This window comes from Vigna unguiculata, chromosome 8 (genome assembly GCF_037176805.1).
Source record: "Vigna unguiculata cultivar grain cowpea cultivar isolate G323 ecotype 2 chromosome 8, ASM3717680v1, whole genome shotgun sequence".
Taxonomy (NCBI): domain Eukaryota; kingdom Viridiplantae; phylum Streptophyta; class Magnoliopsida; order Fabales; family Fabaceae; genus Vigna; species Vigna unguiculata.
Genome location: NC_140799.1, coordinates 75,192 through 97,296, shown reverse-complemented (window position 1 = coordinate 97,296; position 22,105 = coordinate 75,192). Strand labels below are relative to the sequence as shown.

General features: G+C 33.5%; 1 protein-coding gene, 1 long non-coding RNA gene and 1 pseudogene across 11 annotated transcripts in view; 1 reads left to right on the top strand and 2 right to left on the bottom strand.

Annotated features, from left to right (window-relative positions):
• Positions 1-19,624, bottom strand: part of LOC146884009 (uncharacterized) — a 23,214-nt gene extending 3,590 nt beyond the window's left edge. The window contains exons 1-8 of one of the 4 annotated variants that reach the window (XR_014984069.1): positions 19,495-19,624; positions 18,837-19,168; positions 17,994-18,139; positions 17,086-17,254; positions 16,378-16,476; positions 16,024-16,106; positions 15,358-15,569; positions 2,260-2,330 (exon numbers count right to left, since the gene is read on the bottom strand). Coding sequence is in view for 1 of the 4 variants with exons in the window: in XM_085665459.1 (XP_085521585.1) it covers positions 15,443-15,569; positions 16,024-16,106; positions 16,378-16,476; positions 17,086-17,254; positions 17,994-18,139; positions 18,837-19,163 (951 nt within the window). In the remaining 3 variants the exon portion in view is untranslated. Of the gene's footprint in view, positions 1-2,259; positions 2,331-12,715; positions 13,244-15,062; positions 15,570-16,023; positions 16,107-16,377; positions 16,477-17,085; positions 17,255-17,993; positions 18,140-18,836; positions 19,169-19,494 lie in introns of those variants that run through there. The other 3 variants (XR_014984067.1, XR_014984068.1, XM_085665459.1) reach the window with 3 other exon arrangements.
• Positions 3,846-10,580, top strand: LOC114193927 (uncharacterized). 5 transcript variants are annotated; one of them, XR_014984073.1, is made up of 6 exons: positions 4,018-4,195; positions 4,389-4,490; positions 5,430-5,512; positions 6,616-6,705; positions 7,647-9,565; positions 9,643-10,580. It is a non-coding gene; the product is annotated as an uncharacterized LOC114193927 (long non-coding RNA). The 5 variants fall into 5 exon arrangements; XR_014984075.1 differs by having other exon boundaries at positions 7,647-9,821; positions 10,379-10,580; XR_014984074.1 differs by having other exon boundaries at positions 3,846-4,110; positions 7,647-10,580.
• On the bottom strand, positions 19,495-22,105 carry LOC146884008 (F-box protein At5g46170 pseudogene; annotated as a pseudogene). Of its 2 annotated transcripts, XR_014984070.1 has the most exons (3): positions 21,687-22,103; positions 20,669-21,620; positions 19,495-19,602 (listed from the first exon to the last, which is right to left on the bottom strand). The product of XR_014984070.1 is annotated as an F-box protein At5g46170 pseudogene, transcript variant X1 (transcript). The 2 variants fall into 2 exon arrangements; XR_014984071.1 differs by lacking the exon at positions 19,495-19,602 and adding an exon at positions 19,717-19,853 and having other exon boundaries at positions 20,695-22,105.

Below are 22,105 nucleotides of genomic sequence, written 5' to 3'. Positions count from 1 at the left end.
TTAGCGTTATTTCCTATAGTATTTCCACCGCTAAACACAATGGGATATGTTTTGAACCTGAAAAAATTTAGTTAAGTATTGTTTAAGTGACTCAAAAACAACAATTTAGTCATTAAAAAAGGTTCAGAATTAACATAACATTCCGATTTTTGAATTTTAATAGTGATATTATTGGTGTGAAAAAAATATGATTAATATTCTTTCCTCTAGGATTCCCACCGTTAAACACAATGGGATAAGTTTCGAACCCGAAAAAAATTAGTTAAGTATTGTTTAAATGACTCAAAAACAACAACTTAGTAGTTAAAAAAGGGTCAAAATTGTTGGGGTTTTTAGAGCTTTTGAAAATATGAGAGATAAAGAGAGATATATGTGATATGTTATATGGAGGAACATGTTTTTATATTTTATTGATATATCCTATATATAGAGCAAAGGCAAAGTCATGCTTGTTTATAGGTGTTTCACAAATAATTATGACTAGGATCATGACTCTAAAGTCTCCTAAAGAAATTTGGGAATACTTGAAAGCAGAATATGAAGGCAACGAGAAGATTCGAGGCATGAACGTTTTGAACTTGATAAGGGAGTTCGAGATGCAAAGAATGAAAGAGTCAGAGACAATTAAAGAATACTCAAACAAATTGTTGGGTATTGTTAACAAGATAAAATTAATGGGAAAAGAGTTTCAAGATTCACTACAAAAAAACATGTAAATACCGACGTTTATTTTTGTAATTTACGTCATTTTTAACTGTTGTTATTTACTTGAGCGACGGTTTTCTGAAATGTCGTAATTCTTGCCGTCACAAAGTATAATACGGCGGTTATAGATGAACCGCCGCAACAACCGTCATTTTATACAACGTATAAAGTGGCGGTTTAAAGAGGCAAAAAGCGTCAGTTAAAGCTGACGTAATATTTTCACTGGATGACAAATATAATGTGAAAAACGACACTTTAAACTAACACTATTATCATTATATTATGACATTTTTAAATGTCACCAATTTAATTAATTACAATTTATTATGAGATTAATTACGTCATTATCAAATATATCAAATGACGTAATTTTAATATTTAATTATTTATTTTTTTTAATATTTCTCTAGGATGCCTCATCAATTCGTCTTGGTTTTTTACTGATGCATGCCATGTCATAGAATCACTTGTCTTAGGAGACATAAATAATCTTTGCAATCTCGGCTTTAAAGGAAAGTAACGCAATATCTTTGCATATTGTTTCTTATTTTTATCTTTCCATTTAGACATCTTACATCGTTTACATTCTTCTAAGTCTTCATTCTCTTCACCCCAATATAGCATGCAGTCTTTTGGGCAAGCTGGTATTTTGACATAGTTAAGACCAAGCTTGCTAATTGAATTCTTGGCCTCGTAGAATGAGCTAGGAAACTTAGCATGTTCAAATGCGTCCTTTAGCAACTCTAGAATCAATGTCATTGCTTTGTCACTCATTCTACACATGCACTTTATATGATATAACTTCAACATGAATGATAACTTTGAATACTTTGTACAACCATCGTATAATGGTTGGTTATTTTCCTTCAACAAAGCATCAAAATCTATATTTCCTTCATCACGCATCATATTAGCTTGCACACCATCATCTTCGGTAGCCCTGTCAAAATCATTAACATCATTTCCCACAAACCCGAATGCATCATTCAACATGTCTTCCATTGGATTTTGAGATTCTAAAAAATCTTGAACCACATTTGCACTTCTACCAGCCATGGAATCACTTACACTTGGTCCTTCACCATGCATATACCATGTTTTGTAGTTTTCAAGAAAAGGTCTACATGTTAAGTGTTCTAGAACCGCATCCCTAGTTTGCCATTTATTGAAACCACATTTTGAACATGGACACTTAATAACACGACCATTACCATGTTCAAAAGCAAAATCCAAAAAAATATTCAACCCATTTGAATATTCAATGGTGTTTCGTGGTTTAGAAGTCCACGATTTATCTATTGGCATGACTACAAAATAAACACCAAAGAAAAAAAAATCATTACTTAGGAAAGAAATCATACAAACAAGAGGAAGGTGTTCTATCCTCAAAACAAATAAATGAAAGAGTTAACTAAAATAATTAGTTAACCAAAGTATTCATTCAAAGCAATTATAAAATAAAGGACAAAACATATATATTTTATCCTCAAAATAATTAAATGAAAGAGTTAACTAAAATTATTGAATTGCAAAGAACATGACTTAAGCTCAAACCTTGATATTATATGAAATAAGCTGGACAAAGTTTGCAGCAGCTTTAACTTGCAAGTTGTCCAAGTTTTATCCTATACAAATAGAGAAGGTATATATCAAATTGGAGTTCATGCCATGTAATATCCGATTAGAGAGAAAAAATTGCTGCAGATCCATGCAAACATCAACACCAATAATGTACCAACATAAATAACTAGTATGCAGAACCCCAAAAAAGAATGTATTTGTTAATAAATTTCAGTCAAAAATACAGAATATGAAAAGAATATGCATTGAAGAAATTAGTCTAATTATGCAGCTAATGTAGCAGAATAAAACAGATAAAATAAGTGAAAAGAATATGCAACATAAATAATCTTACATAATCATTTTCCTAGAAACCACAACAGTGTCTTTGGAAAAAAAAATATATACAATCGAAACTTTTAGGCTCTGGCAGAACCATGATGTTTGGAGAAATAATTCATTGCACATAAGCATTGTCCAAAAAACAACAAAACACAGAAGGGGAAAAGTTATGTCAATGCAAAGACCTTAATTATATCTCTACAAATTTAATTAACAAAGCACAGATAATTATATCTCTACAAGTTTAATCCTTGCAGTGTGTGATATCAAATTCACCCCCACAAAGTAAATAATTCTCAGCCTATAAACATGGCATATCATGTTTATAACCAACACATCTGACAGTATCACATACATAGAGATGTTAACCTTGACAAAATTCTTTTATAAATCTCACGAATGAAGCCACTTGGCAATTAACATTTCTTAATTAGTGTGAGTTATACAAAAAATAAAAGATACTAGGAGGAGAAGTCTTGGTAGCCGTAATTTGTGTTGGGGATAAGATTAACGCTCCATCCAAGTCAATAAATAAATTGAGCACGAGCCCTGTTTTTTTGGTGACCATAGCTTGAATAGATTTTAAAGAAAAGATTAAACACCAATGGATGTTAATAAACGAGTCTACCATATAACCGTGAGCTAGCACTTGATTTTGATTCACTTCTCAACCCAATCCATTTGTATCTGGAACAATGGACTAAAATATACATGATAAGACAAAAAAGAAAAAATATTAAACTTGTTTCTAAAGTTTGCCAGGATTTTTTCAAATCCAACCCCAAAAACTGACAATTGCAAGTGACAAGTGATCCGCAAGCACAAGCAACAACGGCGAACTATGTACTATATGAAGATGAAATGCAATCAACACAATATGTCAATGCCACTCAAGCTCGACAGAAATAAAGCCATTCATTCATTCAAGATATTTTGACAAGGTATAGACATCACAAAAATGTTGCTCGCACAGAAAACCCTAATCATAAAATTGGCCACTCAAATCAAAAATAGGCAAGATTAAATTCAAAAACGCAACAATACATTGATGAATGTCATACCAGAAACAGAAAAGGAGTGGACTGAGGCGCAAATGCGAGCAATCGAACCAAATAACCCAATCGAGCAAATGCGAACGGCGGCAATCTGAGGCGCAAATGGAGGTGCAAATGGAGGCGAAGGAAGGAGAAAGGAGAAAGAGGTGAAACAAAAGAGGGGAAACGAAGAGGAGAAAAGGAGAAAGGAGAAACGGAGAGCGAACGGAGAGGTGAGCGAACAGAGAGCGTCACATCCAAGGATCCTCGCCCAGCTAGAATGGCAGCAGCGAGAATGGCGAGGCTGCGGAGGAAGGAGAGGAATCAGATGGTCTGAGAGGCGTCTGGCTCGTCGAGGAATAGTTCCTCAGGCACAAGGAAAGCACTATGGAGGCAATCGACCACGATGCCGAGCATGAGAGCGGAGACGAAGGTGGAGCTGACGCTAGTGATGAACACGACGAAGACGGTGAGCCCAATAACTAGGGTTTCAAAATCTTTAACCGATACAAAGCTCAATTGATTTGTGTGGTGTGTTGAACTTGCTCTTTTCGGTGGGTTTTTATCTCTTTATCCTACTCTGTTGCGATTTAAACATTTAAGAGACACTAAATCAAACACTCATTTAGTCTGTCCAAAAGAATATGAATTCAAGTTTTTTAAATTTCAATTTTCTATAATTTTGATAGTTTTATTGTATAATTAGGAAAATTTATTGAAACAATTTTAATTTATTGTTTGATGCAGAGTATTTTGCTGGAGAGAAAGAAAGTGTTTTGCAAGTAAGTTCATGTTTTGCAAAAGGTGCAATGGTGCTTATCATTGTTCGGTCTGCAACCTCCTCATAAGGTAGAGTTTGTAACCTTACTAGTGAGCTTAATATTAATTTTATACTAATGTTGGGAATTGAATTGGGAATTGTTGTTGAGTTAAAATTCCTGATGTGAATATGACCTGAATTGGTTACTGCTGCTGTCACATAATTTTTACTGTCACAGCTTAAAAATTTTTGCGGCCATGTGATTTAATGTTGTCATAGTCCAGTAAGGGTAACTGCTGTTGTTGCCATGTTTGTGTCACAACTAGTTGAATGAAATTCTTGGACCTGTGCATAGCATTTTAATATAGCAAGTAAACGCCATTTGAAACCAAGTATGAATTAATTAAATACACTTGCATAGTTTGAGCATAAATTTACTATGTCTCAATTTAAGTTGATGTGAATTTGGTTAATAACTCTGTTTTTATGTTGTGCTGATTTGCTTAACGTTGCCAGTTGGATTCACGAATACCAATCATATAGTTCCTTTGATAATACAAAAGTAACTAGTTTATTGTTATTTTAGTCAGCTTTCATTCATAAATTGATAAACTAATATGAAATTAGAAAGATAAATATAACTGCTGGAATATGGTGCAATAAGGAGAAATGAGCGGCACTAATAAAGTGTTTAAAATTAATTTATATCTGTTACCACAAACAGTTTAGAATTAATAGTGATAAGTTTTGTTATCAATTTTAGAGCTAAAGCATCACTTCTTTTTTTTATATGATTTTTGCCTTGATGTAGGTAGTTGACTTTTCTTTTCGGCAATATTTTCATAATGTTTCTTTCGAGTGCTCGTGAATCTATAAAAAGTAATAATACATTATTTTTAATAATTTTGTTAATGTGTTTTAATATTACTATGGTGTAATGTACACTGTCAGTATGCTACCAGTTTTTTTGTATTTTATTTTAACCGTAGTTTTCAATCACGTACCAATTGTTAGGAATTGTTTTGCAGTTCAATTTTGAAATGCTAGAGTGGGAGGGCAAGGATTTCTTAAAAGATGTTCTGTATCCAATCTAAGGCCTATAAACGTGAAGGTTGAATATTTCATTTTTCAGGTGTTTCTGTTGTAGTCCAGGTTGAAAGTCTTCAATGCTATGCATTTCTTTTATAGCCTGGAACTAGATAGATAGAAACTTGGACTTTTAGTTGACTTTTATCTACACTCTTTAAGAAATAATTAAATTAATAGTTAAAGAAAATATTTTGGAAGAAAAGTAATAATTTTTGTCTTTGTCAGTTTATTAGTAAAATCTATATTTTTAATATTTATTTTTTATCATAAATATTAAAGGTAAGTAGGGATATTTTAATGTATGATCATGTATACAGCTTTATAGTGTGTATTGTACCATGGTGTTAAGTTTTATAATTGTTGAGTAACTTACGAGAATAAAGTTACTAGCTATTAAAAGATAGTTACGAGAACCCTTAGAGCACACAAAATCACTTGACGAAAGTAGGTTGCTCTCTATTGTTTTTCCAAATTGTTTTTATGGTATCTTATGTTGCTTCTCGATTGTAGAGCATTTATGTAAACCAACAGATTCAAAGACACATTTTCTCCTTTTCGTCGAAGGGATGTCTGGCTTCGTAGTTTTAGCATTTGTTATTTCTCTCCTTAACAAATCATTTGGTTTGCTTAGATGCCAAGTCCAGTACACCACCATTATTAATATTAGAATTTTTTACATCTAGTTGACCCTTATAATGCTTAGGAAATTTTTTTGCAGTCTGTTAGTATCCCCATACAAAAAAATCATTGGCATCATCATTAAAAACAAATGAGACACAATTATTGCATTGTATTTACAAAAAATACCTTTTGAGCTTGTCCATGAGCCACAGTAAATTCCTTAAGTGCTTGAAAAACTCTACTTAGAAAATTTTAGTATAAATTCCTTTTTCCACAACTTAAATTGGAGTTAATTTTGAATGTGTGACTTCATAGGTATTCTTCCTATCTTTTATTTATACACATGTATGTATCTATGCATTATTTTGAATATGATTTTATGTTTAAGGTGAGGTCATACATTTTGTGTTGTATCTTTTATCTATAATTCTATTTTTTAAGCTGATGTCGCAATTAAATGTTCATAGCAGTTTATCATAGTATAAAGTGGTTGTTGTTTTACAGGGAGAAAATAATGACAACTGCAAGGAAAGAGAAAAAGAGAGAGAGGCTCGAAGAGAAGAGAAGCCTAAGAAAGCAACTTTGTTGGAAAAGGTTAAAGTCAATCCTAATGTTACTCATACACATAATGTTGGAAAGGGTTTATCGGTACAATAGGATAAACCCTTGAAGGAAATATGTTATATTATGAATTTCAGATTTCCATTTATTTTTAGTGAAAAGTATTTTGTATTGCTGGAGAGAAGGAAGTTAAGGTTTGCTTATTGGAAAAGAAATAGAGGATAAAATGGTGTTTCTAAAGGTGACAGTGATTGAGGACAACAACCACCTTTTAATAGGAACTGATAATAACTGGTATGAGCAGTCATGTACTGTTAGATGCTAGTATAATAATATCAGTCATGTTGGCAGTTATGGGTAGAATATGTGCTAGAAAATAACTCGCATTGCGTCAACAGTTCTTTATTAGAATTAGATACTACTGTGATGACAGTTATTCGTAGAGAATAACTGATGGCAGTTATTTAGAAGTTGTAGAGTGTGTAATTAGGCAAAGGGGATTGCTATTTGCAGTTTGTTTGCCGAGAATAATACTCTGTGTAGGATGTCTGTCGGACAGCAAGTGCATTGCTTTGCTACATTGTTTTTGATTTCATGTTCTGCGTGCTGGTTCACCTATTGGTGCTCTATCACTTTTAGATTCTAAAGTTTTAGCATTTTTTGCTGTGGAAAAAAAAAATCTGATTATGTCTTTGTTATAAGAAACATTTAATTTGCATTTACTTCAAATTAAGCATACTACTTGACTGTAACAATGTTGCTGGTCTGTATACAATAATTATAGTTAATGAGTTCACATTTGACCAAATTTTTTCTTATTCAAAGTTTGAATAACCAGTTACCTAGTTCTATTTATTATCAATGTTTGGTTACTTATTCACAGGTTTGCACACATGCTCTCACAAACACACATATAGTTATATTTTATGCTTATCTATGGGTACATCTTTGATCTCTTGGTAATTTTTCATCAGCTTGAAGATGGGGATTCTATTGCTGCAAGCATGCTGCAGGGCTCTCAAATTAATAATGAAAAAGAAGCTGGTTTAATAACTAATTCCATTAATAGTGTCACTCAACTGAAGGAGAGGTTGTCAAGTCATACTCCATACAGAGGCAAGTCTGACTCTGTTAGGTTTGTTGAGTATTGGGTTCCTGTACAAATATCTAATATGCAGCTTGAACAATATTGTTCTATTTTACTGTCAAATGCTTCTATTCTGCGCTCCTCATCAAAGGTTGATAGCATTGAGGCTGTTCGTGATGTTCTTATATTAACTCGGAAGGTTAGGTTTTACTTTCTAAATAAATTGCATGCATATCATAACATCAAAAACAATATAAAGTTGCATGAAATAATGTATTTATTATTATTAGATGTTTAGTGCTAAACTGTTAACAAGTTCTTACTACTGAGCGATATAATTACAATGAGTATGACATCAATATAATCAATTCAGTATTATTAATAAAAATTGATTTTGTTTTATATTGAATTCATTTCAACATCCTATGCTGCATATGAATTGATGCTAATTTTGATTTGGTGTTTCTGATTCATAATTAAAATGAATTTGATATACTAACGTGTACTTTTTTTATATTTGATTTGGTGTTCCTTTTTATTAACTCCAGAGCTGTCAAGTGTTTGTGTATTTTCTTAATAGTTTATTTTTATTGTGGTATCTCTCGACAGTGTCAAGTTGCAACTTTTTCAGGTACACATTTCAGACTGTCTACCCATTAAGTCATTAAATTTACATCATCATCTATTAGTTTCTTTAGCTTCATAGTTATCAATCACAATGAGGAGTGGCTGACCACAAAAATGTTGTAGTTGGGTGACTTTCGTATCAAAGATTTTATATTATAGATATATAAATGCCAAAAACTATTCACAACTATAGGCACATTCATATTAACTGGCATGAGAACACTGGAATGAAGTGATAAATAAAAGACGGAATTAATACATAAGAATGGAACACATAAGTTACGTGTGAGGAGAGTCAAAAGAAGTTGAAAAAAGTATGAAGGCTTTCGAGCAAAGAGCTGAGTGAACAGAGATCCTTATATTGGAGAGCAGTGGTCTATTAGAAAATACTTGGGTTAGCTGGAAATGATACTGCTGAGCTAGGATAGATGAGAGATGAAAGCAGAGGTCATACTTGTTTTTTGTTGTAAAGAAGTTGAGGATGCAATTCATGTTTTTGAATAAAAATACATGTATTCTACACGACTGTGAAAAAGTGAATCATGAAAATACTGCAAAAATGGATTCTATAGCTAAAAAATTTGAGGTGTGGGCAGGGAGATGGTTTTTGGCTATGATGTCATGGTTAGAGTCATGTAGCTTCCTAGGTTGATGTGTTATGGAGACAAAAGACTTTACGCCGCTCAAGAGCCTAAGAATTTGAAGGGACTAATATTAAATTCTATTAGTTGGTATAACAACACTACCCTTCAACGTGAGATCCCTAAATTGTTCTAGAGAAGTCCTTTTGTGAATGCATTAGCTAACTAGAGTCTTGAAGGGACCTACATTGTATCTAGAGGTGTCAAATTGAGCCAATCTGGCTCACATGGGTTTACTCACTTCGGGTTGAGTTAAATACGAGTTAGCTCAACCTGACTCACTTTTTGGTGAGTAAAAAATTTTGCAACCCGGCTTGACTCAAGCTGTGGTGGATTAGTGTGTTGATGCACTTAAAGATGTTTTGTTCTTTCAATTTTTTTTAATATATTCATCGCAGTACAAGCAAAGTAAATTGACTTGACTAATTTTTTATAGCAATATGATAAAAAATCTGGACAAGAAAAGAACAGAATTGGTTTTGTACATTTTGCAGAGAGGTCCAATGCTATGAAAGCACTGAAAGATATGAATTAGAAGGTAGCACATTGTCCAACCTTGTGTGATTGTTTTTGTGAATGTTTGTCAATATTCATTAGCTTTATTCTATGTTTCAGGTAAAGTTTTAGAGTGCTCTTTGACAAAGCCACGGTCTGATCAAAAGTCTGGAGGGTCAAACACACAGAAGTCAGGACCAGGATTGCTTGCAAGTTATCCACAACATGTCGGTTATGGTTTGGTTGGCGGTGCCTATGGTGCACTAGGTGCTGGATATCATGCTCTAGGTCTTGCACAGGTGACATTTTTTTCATTTGTTTTTCCATTAGATATCTTTAGCTTGTTTCCAGATCTAACATCACTATATTATGGTCTTTATTTTTGTGTTAACAGAAATCACTGTATTGATGCTAAATAATGGAATTATAGAGCTACTAACTTCTACAGAATCTAAATCCTTATCGCATTGCATTTAAAGATGTTCAATAATATATTTCAAATTACATTAGAAATCATGCATATGCTACATGAAGTACTATTATGGTGTTGTAGTTATCTGATATAATTTTCGTGAAATTTATTGGAAAATTTTTGTCGACAAATTATAATTAAATTTTTTTCATTCTCATCCACTCAACTTGAATCCTGGATTATGATTAATCTTTCTTTTCATTACATTGTAAGATGGATCCAAGGCATACTGTAATTCCTGAACTTCTTTTCTCAAAATTATCAAAGTCAACTGCCTCCTGAGTTGACTATGTTCAATCCTGCACCGGTAATGTTTAAGACTGGATAACTTCTTTTATTTTTCAGAGTTTACATTTGTAATTATGATTCATATTTATATTGTAGGTTTCTGATCAAGAAAGTGTGCCAACTAATACAAGTTCTGTACATGAGGAAAATCATGTGATAGTTGAAGAATATAATATAATGTGGAAGTTAATTGAATCATTTTATGTTTTGAGAACCATTGCAGTACTTCATGATAGTTTTTGCTGACTAATATTGTACTTGAATTTGAATTTGAATTCGTATATTTGTTATACTTTGATATACATTTAGTCATCTATAAATAATGTCAATTTGATGAGTTTATATCTATTTATGTATAATTTCATTAAATATAGATTAAAAAAATAGAATAAATGTAAATAATTGTGATTGAAAAAATATATATGAATACATAAATGATAAATGAGTAAAATAATATAATAATAATAATTTAAAAATCTATGGTACTTTACAGAGGTTTTGAAACCTATAATATTTTATGAAGGTTTTGAAGTCCAGGGTATTTTAGGAGGTTTTGAAACACATGGTATTTTATGGGGGTTCTGAAACCTATGTTATATATGGAGGTTCTAAAACCCATAGTATTTTATGGAGGTTTCAAAATCCACGATATTTTACGGAGGTTTCAAAATTCATGGTAATTAATCGGGGTTTTAAACCCACAAAACTTAACTGAGGTTTTAAAACTTATGTTAAATACAAGAGGATAAAAAACCTCCGTTATTGATTGGTGCTTCCTGGGGTTCGTAAAAACCCTGGTTAAAACATTCTCCAGGGATGATTTAGCGGGAGAAATCGAAACTCCAGGTAAAAAACTTAGTAGAGGTTTTAACCCTGAGTAATGTAAAAATAAACCTCCGTTAAAAATATTTTTTCTTGTAGTGTTCGTAACGTTAATGGACTTAATTTAAAAGAAAAAAATCTATATTACTAAATCAAAAGAAGATAATTCAAATTTGATTACAGGATTAGCAGGTAGTCTAATATTTACTTTCTCCAAGAGAAATACAATTTACTTAGCAATAGATTTGATGAGAAAATACAATAAAAATAAAAATAAAAAGTGTTATTAAATTATTTTAAAACAAGAGTGCAGTAAACCATATAAATAAAAGGATAACGATAAAATGATTTTATAAAATTATAAAATTATGAAATTATAAAATTATAAAATTATAAAATTATAAAATTATAAATTATAAATTATAAATTATAAAATTATAAAATAAAATATATATTTATATATTTTGTAATTTTGTAATTATATATTTTTATAATTTGTTAATTTTTGTAATTTTATATTTTTAATTTTTTTTTTATAATTTTCCAGTTACATGTTTTATATTTTATAATTTTTTTTTTGCAACTTTTTTGTAAATTTAAAAATTATTTTCTTTAAATGCAATCAATATAGGAAAAGATCAAGTCATAACCGTCTTTTGTAACAAATAATATTTGCAACATTTATAGAAAATGAGAGTGCAAGATAACTGTCACATCATAAAGTTAACAGACACACTTAAGAGTAGGGATTCAATTGAAAAGTTTTAAATTTGAAGGAGAGACCACAACAATTTATTGGGGACGCCAATTGAAAGTTCCCAAAGAGAGACTTAAAACATAATTAAGTCTTTATTTTAATGTATAAAAATTTTAAATTAAATTTAAAACGTATTAGTCAACTTAAGTATTAGTTCAGAGTGTAAGGTAGTGAAAAAGAAATTTTTTTTCAAATTCTACTTATTTTAAGGGTATTTAAATTTCTAATAATTTAACTAATTGAAATACTTTAAAAAATATCTATATTTTAAATATTTTTTAATTTCTCTTTTCAAACAAAGCATTTCATTACAAAAAAAATTAAATTCTCCAAAAAAAAAATAAATTGCTTTATTAGAATACTCTATCCAACTACACCTTGAGGTTCTTTCAAAAACATAAGATTCATGTCATTAATAGTGCACATGATTGAAGTTGCATATTCTAAAATGTTGTGATAAAGCTCGGAACATTCAAAACATCACATAATCAATCAGTTTCATGGGATAATATCTTCCAAATCGTGACGGATTCCATATTGATAAAATCAGGGCATTTGATGGAACATAGCAATAATCCAATAACACTAATATTATTGTAATATTGTATGAATATCATAATTTTAATCAATTATAATCTAATTTACATTAATCAATTAATAGAAGTTAGACAAAATAATCATAATGGTGGTGTGAGTATGCCATTGATAAGATTATCTCAAGAACAAAGATTCTTGGTGTTCAATAGAAGGAGAGCAATGATTTGAACAAGAAAATGAAACAAGATAACAACACAAACACAATTGCCAAATTAAAATGAAGGAAAACAAGAATATGGAAGCATAAGAAGATGGTAATGGAGCAAGGGAGCATGCCACTCATAGTGGGGCCATAAGGCTAACCAACCCTTGGAGATAAGTGATGTTGTGTCGTCACTTGATTACTTAAGACAAGGCAAAGGAGAACCTCCACTCCTTGGAGGAAAAGCTCACGAAAATGTGGTTGAAACAATATAGAAAATACTCAAATTGATCAACCATCGTACATGTCAAAGAGCACTCCTTAAATAGAAAGTTCTAGAGGCCTCTAAACAAAAACCAAAAGTGCAAAAGGGTAGCTAAACAATTACAAAACTCTAGCCTCTAGAAACTAGGTTAAACCTAATACATAAGATGACAAAAATGGAGTAGACTAGGTGGTCTCTTTGTGTGAATTTCGTCCAAGGTACAAGGAGGACCATATGCTCATGTTGCTTTATGTGTTATGCTTTATGTTTTCCTCTCTCATCCACATCACACATGTTTTATGCTTTATGTTTTCCATGTAGACATGTCTTAATCCACTCCCATTAGTGTTCATTCTCTCCTAATTACCATAAGCAAACCTACAAAACAAATAAATAAGGATTACCATGTCAACTAAGGTCAACAAGCCAACCTAAGTCAATCGCCAACAAGTTAACCTAAGTCAATGGTCAACAAGTCAACTCAAGTCAATAGTCAACAAGTCCATCAAAGTCAAGTCAACCAAAGTCAACTTAGGAAAATTCAAACATAATGAAAGCTAAGACAATGGAAGGGATTAGGTAACTCCCTATCTAAACATATGGGTTCTCCAAACCATATGTCTTGGGCCACTATCCTTGGTAAGGATCAAGCCTACATCATCCTCCCCTTCTTTGAGAGAATTTGACCTCAAATTCTTGAAACCCTTGTTGATGGAGCTTGACTTGAGTTGAGGAAGTAATTTCTCTTGAGATCTTTCTCCATCTTTTCTAAGGGTTCCAACCCTAGCCTTGGAGAGGCCATGTTACTTTTCTAAGCCACTTTTCCTCTCTTGCTTGTGCCTTTGTTCTTCTTTCTTGGTTTGGGAAGAAGAGGAAGAATGGTGGTGCACATCTTGCTTTGGAAAACTCTTTTTGTAGGCAATTAACACCTTGGTAAAGACTTGCCCTTTTTCTTTTTCTTCTTTTTCTTCTTTTATTATATTTTCATCCTTATTAACTACTAGAAGTCATAGAGGTAGTAAAGTGATCTTTTTCCCATGTATGAAAAAAATGTATTTGTTGGTATGGCCATCATGTAAAGTTGTTCATCAAATTGTCATGGCCTACCTCGTAAGATATGTGTGACTTCCATGAGAACATCACATAGGACCTCATCTTTGTAGCTTCCTATTGAAAAGTTAATTAGGACTCGTTTATTGACATTTATTTCTCCCTCCTTACTTATCCAAGTAAGCTTGCAAGGCTTAGCATGGGGAATGATTTCTAAGCTAAGTTTTTCCACCAACCTTGTGCTAACCACATTGGTACTACTTCTTCCATCAATAATTAAAGAGCAAATCCACTTATTAATGATGCATCTTGTTTGAAAAATGTCTTATCTTTGAGTTGGCTTACCTCACTTTGAACTTGGTCTATCATGTGCCTCACTAACATAGAGACTCCCTCACAAGTTTTAGTTTTACTAGAGGAAGAAAATTCTTCTCTTGAAGGAGAATGGGGAGATGGGTGCTCACTATCAACATCATCACTCTTCTTTAAGATCATAGTCCTCTTGGTTGGGCAAGTCAAAGCAATATGCCCATACCTAACATTTAAAACATTTAATGGAACTTAATCTTTGAGAAGTGGAATGGAAAGTATGACCACTTGGTGACTTACTTTTACTTGGTGGTTCTTGGTGAAACTTAGAAAGGGACTTATCATGTTTCTTTTTATCCTTTCCCTTCCATGAGTGATTATAGTAGTGGTTAGGTGAGTAACTCTTCTTTGCCTCTCTTTTCCTTTCCAATTGAGGACAAGCCTGTTGTTGAAGGGAGTGACGTTGTTGGAAACCCAACAAGTTTATGGGCTGAAAGAGCCATTGGTCCATGAGGGGCATATGACACCTAAGATATGGAAGGTTTATGTGCGCAAAAGAAAGAAGGGAAATGGGGATGCTGAGGTGGCATGAGTAAGTGGAGAGGTCGCTAGAGGTGAGAGAGTATTTTCTGTTACTTAGTCTGATGAGGCAAAAAGGGCAAGGCATTATGTGATTCTCTGTTATAGGAGCTATGCTCTGGGCAATCGGAGGTTTCCTCCTATTGTAGTTTCCTTTTCATTGCAAATAACATACAAATCACAGTGCCCTCATTTTCTCTGTTCTTTTTTATCACTATATTCTTTGGTTTGTAACATAATTACTAATTATTTAAATATATAAGACAATAATCAATTATAAGATAGTAATTGATTTAAAAGATAATTAATTGAGTATGTCATATGCGGGAAAGTATAACTATGGATATTATTGTTATACTAATTTCATTGACACCACAGTTAGCAACAAAGTGCTGAGAGATGGATTTTTTCCTTGAGTTACCTGAGCACAAAGATTATGATTGGCTAAGTGATGTCACAGAAACAATAATGTTTTTTATTTGAAACTGGATCCCATCTAATAATAAAAATGTAGCTAATGTCAGTTTGTTGTGAACTGCGTAGAATGAAATTACCTTCTTGAACCAAACTTGAAACCAGATCCATTTTTGTTGCATAGAAAGTGTGCACTTGTATTATTGGCAGTCATCACATGTAATTTCACTCTGGTTCAACAGGAGTTTGCGAAATGGTCACTGCTGATAATGATGGCCGTAGGAGAAGGTACAAACCAGGCCCTAAATATGGTATCAATGATATGGGAAGAAGCCAAGAACCTTTGTCAAACCTGCAAATTAGACTAGTGTTAAAATATGTGCTACATTGTCTTTTATTCCCTCCGTTCCACAATAACTGCAGTTTAAGGTTTTCACACACAGGTTTTTTTTAATCAAAATAGGTAACCAAAACATCATTGTCTCGACTCTAATCTCAACTAGGTTGACACTTCTCACACAGATTAAGAATAATAAGTATATCACTTTTTGAAATAATTTTGCTAAAATAGTCTCACTTTTTCAATAAATAAATTGCTCTGAATGAGAAAAAAAGAGTGATTAATTTGAGGATAAACTAGGAAGAGAAAGAATTAATACTTCATTGGAATGTGAGAGCATCAGTCAATTTGGAATTTTTTTTAAATAACTAAAACCGCAGTTATCATGGAACGGATGAAGTATATAACTAGGACTAGGAACTGAATGTAAAAATTAAACTAAGAACTTATATGGCAAGTAATTTACCATTTTCGTGCAGTCATGTCGTTGTATACCCAGAATGGTGCAAATGTGGAAAGTACAATAAAATCAATGGAGGTAATATGAATCTGCAATATGAAAACTCAACCTTAGCACCTAACATTTCCAATTTTATGAAAAATGAACAGTGTAAATCATGAACATGAAGTCTAAGAACTGCATTCTAATGTAGTCATGAACTTGGCCTAGTAGACCAGCAATTGTTGAATTTACATTAGCATTTCATTTAGCAAAGATCATGATAACAAGATTGAAAAAGTCTATGACACTGCTAATGCTTATATAATGAATACAATGAATAGTCATGCCAATTTGTTGAAATGGTGGGTATGAACTTACAAATTTGCTTTCCCTAAAGTACTGGTAAAATTCTTTCCACACATCTTGTCCAGCTAAACCAGCATAAATTATGATGGCTACCCCTGCAACAAGTGATATCTGATGTGCAAGTACGATAAGTTACATCCTTCAATAAAATAAATTAAAAAGAAGAGACTACTGAGATTATGCTATACATTTGTCCATAGGGCTATTCCCATGGATCTTCCATAAAAGGGGCATGCTGACAAGCATGTATAGGAAGAAAGTTTTTCAATGAGGACTAATAGAGGGCCTTTTGAAAACTATTCCAAATCATCATGGTTGTTCAATTTCATCATGATCATATTCTGCTTTTATTGATCAGGTAAGTTTAAGAATGAAAAGAATAGGAAGAGGAATCCAAAACGTTAAAAATAGATTGATTCCATCAAACAATAAGACTAAAAGCAGTTGAATATGAAAACCTTCCAAATATTTTTCTTTCACTGCACCAATGTATGCAGCAGGTTGTGTGTGTGTTTTCTAATGACATACAACTATGATGTTTTTATATAAAACACTAAGGGGCAACCTCTGCAATGGCTTTTTTTAATCATTTTATAACTCAAATCTACACTGCATTTTAAGTGTTTCGCCAATGATAAACATGAGATTGCAAATGGGCTGTTTTTTCTTATGATCATGCAAAATCACCTAACTATGGAATCAGGTTGAGATGAGCATTACCAATGCAGTTACTTTTGATTCCAGAAAATTCAAGGGCCATGTTTTAAGCTGAGTTTCTTCAACAGGAGGTGCTGGCGGTTTCCAAAGTACAAAATAAGGAAGAAGTACATATGCACCTCCAAAACATGAAAGTATCAGGAAGGGCCATACAGGAATACTGTTTTTTGAGCTGTAGAACAACAAAAGGAAGATATGAAACCAGCTTCAGGTATTGTCAAATAGGACATATACATAAGAAAACACAAATTATTGTATTTATGCTGGCACAAGGGAGGGCGGCAAGGCTTAATAAACTATGTATTTGCAAATTAATTCAATGTTTATGGTTCACAATTTTTGTTGTACGATTCAACTAGGCAGCAATTTGTATCATCTATTGAATCTGAAATGGTTAGAAATCTCGCATGGACTAAAAATATGATCAAATTATAAATATACATATTTATATATATATATATATATATGGATGCGAACTCTACCATACAAACTTATTTTGTAAGATTGAATTAGGCTTAAAATTAATGTTCTAAGTCAAATGACACTGAATAGTATGATACATGAATGATTTGGTACAACGTGGTGCTTACTGATATTAATCACATAATTAGATTTGTTGTTTTCTCCTTTTACTTTTCTTTTACCAGTTCTAGTGAAAGATATTAAGAATTTATATAAGCTTAAAAGGTTAAATGAAAAGTTTCTTCCATAAGGTTCCCTCTTTTCTCTATGTTCTTCTAGTCATGCTCAATTCGTAGAACTATAAATTTTCATAACACAACTAAAAGATAGAGGTTTATGAGTGGCTTGAAATCTGATGAAAGAAACATATTACTTATGTTAGACAAATATATATATATATATATATATATATATATATATATATAGATATATATATCAAAGGAAAGTACCTTCTTCCTGTAGGAAGCAAGAGCATGCTATATACCAATGGCCATAAGCCCATTATACACCACAATGATACTAACACTTCATTCATTCTGAAACCATCATCCCCTTTCAGATTCAGGAGCTTTTTCAGGAAATATAAATCCCTTGACTGAAAGAAAGTAAAACCTCACAGGTTAAGTCAAAAGAAAAGGAAAAATAAAAGCATAGGAAGATAAAAACTGCAAAGGCTACTTTCTGTGATGAATCCAAGACCCAGGACAAGTGGGGGGCATTGAGTATAATCACATACTCTTACATCAATATATGAGTCTCTCACTCAACTGCAGGGTCAATACATAAATTTAAGGCTGTAAAAGAATAAAAGTTTAATACAGTAATTAATTGTAATTTCACAAAAATGTGGAGGTGCAACTATGTACCTTATAATGACTCTGGGTTCGCCACCGACTACTTCTTTGCTCTTATAAGAGGACCAAAGAGTATATTGAATCCTTAAAGATCCTACACAGTATATTGATTTCCTATTTTAGTCCATGAGGGACTCTAACATTGTTGAATCTCTTTAGACCTGCCACTAGTTTCCCTCAGCTCAACTAGTTTTGCCAACGATTCTAGCAAAAATCCTTTTGTGGATAATAACTATAATTTTGATTCTCAAATAATATTAGAAGGTTTTGTTGTTGTGGTGGAGATTATATTTCTTCTACAATTATTTTTCATTCTCAAATGAACTGATATAAACAAATCACAAGTAATACACATACGAATATCCAATCTTGGTTCGAAAATACAGCATATATTACGATTAGCATATTCCAAAATGGAAAGAAGAGTGAAGAACATACCGGGGTCTGGTTTGGGGTGAGAAAGAAGACATAGTAGATGAGTGCTGCCCACAGGAGAAAGAGCAAAAAGGAGGTTGTCCAGTCTCTTTCGTCATTCCCACCAACTTCGCTCTCTTTCTTGAAGCTATGGCAGATTTGGACACCACTCTTTTTCTGAAGCGGAGCCAACAAGGTTTTGGGTCTTGCTCTCACACCAAGTGGTTTTGGCATTTGTGAAACTCTGAGAGGAGGAAAATTGTTGTGGGGCTGAAGTGAAGCTCTCAAATTTGTCTTCTTGATGAGAGTGGGAAAGTTGGGAGAGAAGAAAATGGGTTGAGCCAACAGCATGTTCACTACAAAAAAACATGTAAATACCGACGTTTATTTTTGTAATTCCTTTAAAGAATTGTTAATTTTAACCCTCATAAATTTTAAATAAGATGTCCCATTTAATGCTAATATTTCCACGTAACCAAAACTATCTCTTAAAAAATATGAATAACAAACAAAAAATATAAAATTAGAACTACATTAAATAATATCTATTGTAGTAAAAACAAATTTTAATCTTTAAATCAATAATAAATGCAATAAACATGTGTAATCTAAGTGTATAATCTAAGTGTTCTTTGATATTTGCTTAGAACCATAAGTTTAAGAAAGACTAAGGATGAATTACCTCCAGTTTTGGCTGAGAAGACCCAAAAAAATCAATTTAAGCCGCAATCCTTAATTGAAGTAAGAACCACTTGCAGAATAATCCCCGGATTGAAACTTGGGGTTAGGCCTAGACACAAGGTAAGATGGGGCTATTGTTTGATATAAAGGTAAACAAAGGGAGGACAAACATTTCATTCCAAATTTTATTTCCACAAAACAGAGTATGTTGACATAAAGGCTAGCAACATACCATTCAAGCATTATCAGAGAGAAATAACAAAGAATACAATAACTTTAAAGCTAAAAGACATATAAGCATGGATACTTAAAGCTGCATACAAGACAAACCACGTGATTCTCTTTTAGTAAATCATAAATCTGCACACAGAAATTAGAGTTTCATAATATGGCTCACATCGTATTGTGCTAAAAAATTTCTCAATAATTAAAATGCTTACACCATAGCTCTTTCACAAAGTAGGCAACTAAGACAGATCATGTTATCATGTTATCAAAAGACTGTTCTTTTCATTTCACTCAAAAGTAAAGTACATTCTTTTCTCTTGGCAACATTTATATGCAAATTACTGATGCTTGGCTCCAAGACTTTCAAATTGATTAGGCATGAGCAACTCTAGCATATTACAACTTCAATCATTTAAAAACTCAATAAGCATAAAAAAGAAATAATATTAAAAGGTAACAAAGCTCTCGTTGAAGTTATTTTAGTGTAATGTTGTCTTCATTTTTTACTAGTAATGTCTGCAATACTACAATTACTCATTACACAAATCACAGAATAACCACCAAACAAATCACTTATACAAACAATGGACCCCATTTCACTCCCTATCTCTAGATCTCTTTCACTCTTTATCTTCACCCAAAACCCTTCTCCAAAATTTTTCAATGTACTCTGTAATTCTTGACTGTTTTATTTGTAAACAAATCCATCACATCAGTATCCATAACCCTCTTTCTATAGCCTAAATACTCACATAATCACATATATATATATAGGAAAGACCTAAACCAATAAACACACAATAAAGGTGCAATTACAACTTCACTGGAAAACCATATCATATCACTGAAAATCTCAGAACCCAAACCAATACCAATCCCAAACACAAAAATGTATCAAAATAAACAAATGTCTACAATCTTATAATGAATGACGATAAAAATCTCACAGGACAATCACAACACCGTCTTTGACCTTCACAGGGGAAGCATTAGCGCCACCACGTGCTCGACCTCCTCGGCAGCGGGTTTGAGCTTCTCAAATTTCTAGTTGAAGATTCGTGCTTCACGCACGAACTTGATTTCGAAGGACTGAATTTGAGACCTATTAAAGTGGCGACTGGCAGCTTAGGGCTCAGGTACCGCACTAGTGAGGTTCCAGCAGTAGTTGGCGAGGGCGAGCGGCGGCTCTTGCCGTCGGAATGGACCTACGCAATTTATTACCAGGTCGTTCGACCGATGGTGTTTTATGTACGAGTTTTTCCAACCTTGGCCGATGGGCCTGAGGATTGGCTTTGGCCAATTGACCGATGGACATACAGTACACCATTTAAGGAGGACACCGTCTTCGATGCCAAGCTCACCGCTGGGGAGCTCGATCCGGAGGAGGCGAATCTCGTTGAAGTTTTTGAGGACCTGAGTGGGGGAGTGGTGCGTGACGCCGGCGTCTGAGTCATCATCGGTGCCGACGGCAATGGAGGAGGATGGGGTGGGGGAGGAAGAGGATGGGCGTTTGGGGCCGAGAAACTGGCCGAGGGTTTGGATGGGCTTAACGATTCCGCCGAAGACGAGGCGGAGGAGGTTCCAGAAAGGGCCGCGGGACTTGTCGGAGGCGGCGGAGGAGGAAGAAGAGTCGTCGTCGGAGATGACGCAGTCAACGCGGACGACGACGTTTTCGACCTGGGGGACGAGGGAGTGGAAGCGGCGAGAAACGACGCAGCAGCGGCCTAGGGCTTTTACGTCGCCGATCTTGTTGAAGACGAGGAGGAGGAGGGAGTCCGGGAGGCGGTCGAAGTGGTCGATTTGGGATGCATCGGGTTCCGGGAAGATCCGGCACGCTAGATCTGCGCGCTGAGAGGACATTGCACAGAGAGAGCAGAGAAATTGGGGAAATGAATTTACCTGATCCTATCGCAACTGAGAGGACATTGCACAGAGAGAGCAGAGAAATTGGGGAAATGAATTTACCTGATCCGATCGCAAGGGTTTTTCAATTTAGGGGTTCGTTTGCGTCAGATCTACCAACGTCTGAAGCCTAAACAGGGATAAGCAGAGATTGAAAGAGAGCGAGAGACAGAAAGAGAGAGAGATTGGAAGCGATGCAAAATGAGACTGCAAATGGTGGGTTGTGGAGACACATCCACGGTTTTGGTTTTGTCTTTACATATATGAGAGAGAGAGAAAGAAAATAAGAGAGATATTATGCGCGTCGAGGAAAAAGGTGGATCAGTGGTAGAGGGTGTGATTGTGTGTCATCTCATCATTCTTCCTCTCTTCTCCTTTTTCTTATCTTCTGTTAAGCACCTTCTCTAACTCCACTCTCTCCACTCTCTCCCCTCTAATTTCATCAACTGCACAAAATTATTTATTTCTCCATCTAACTCACA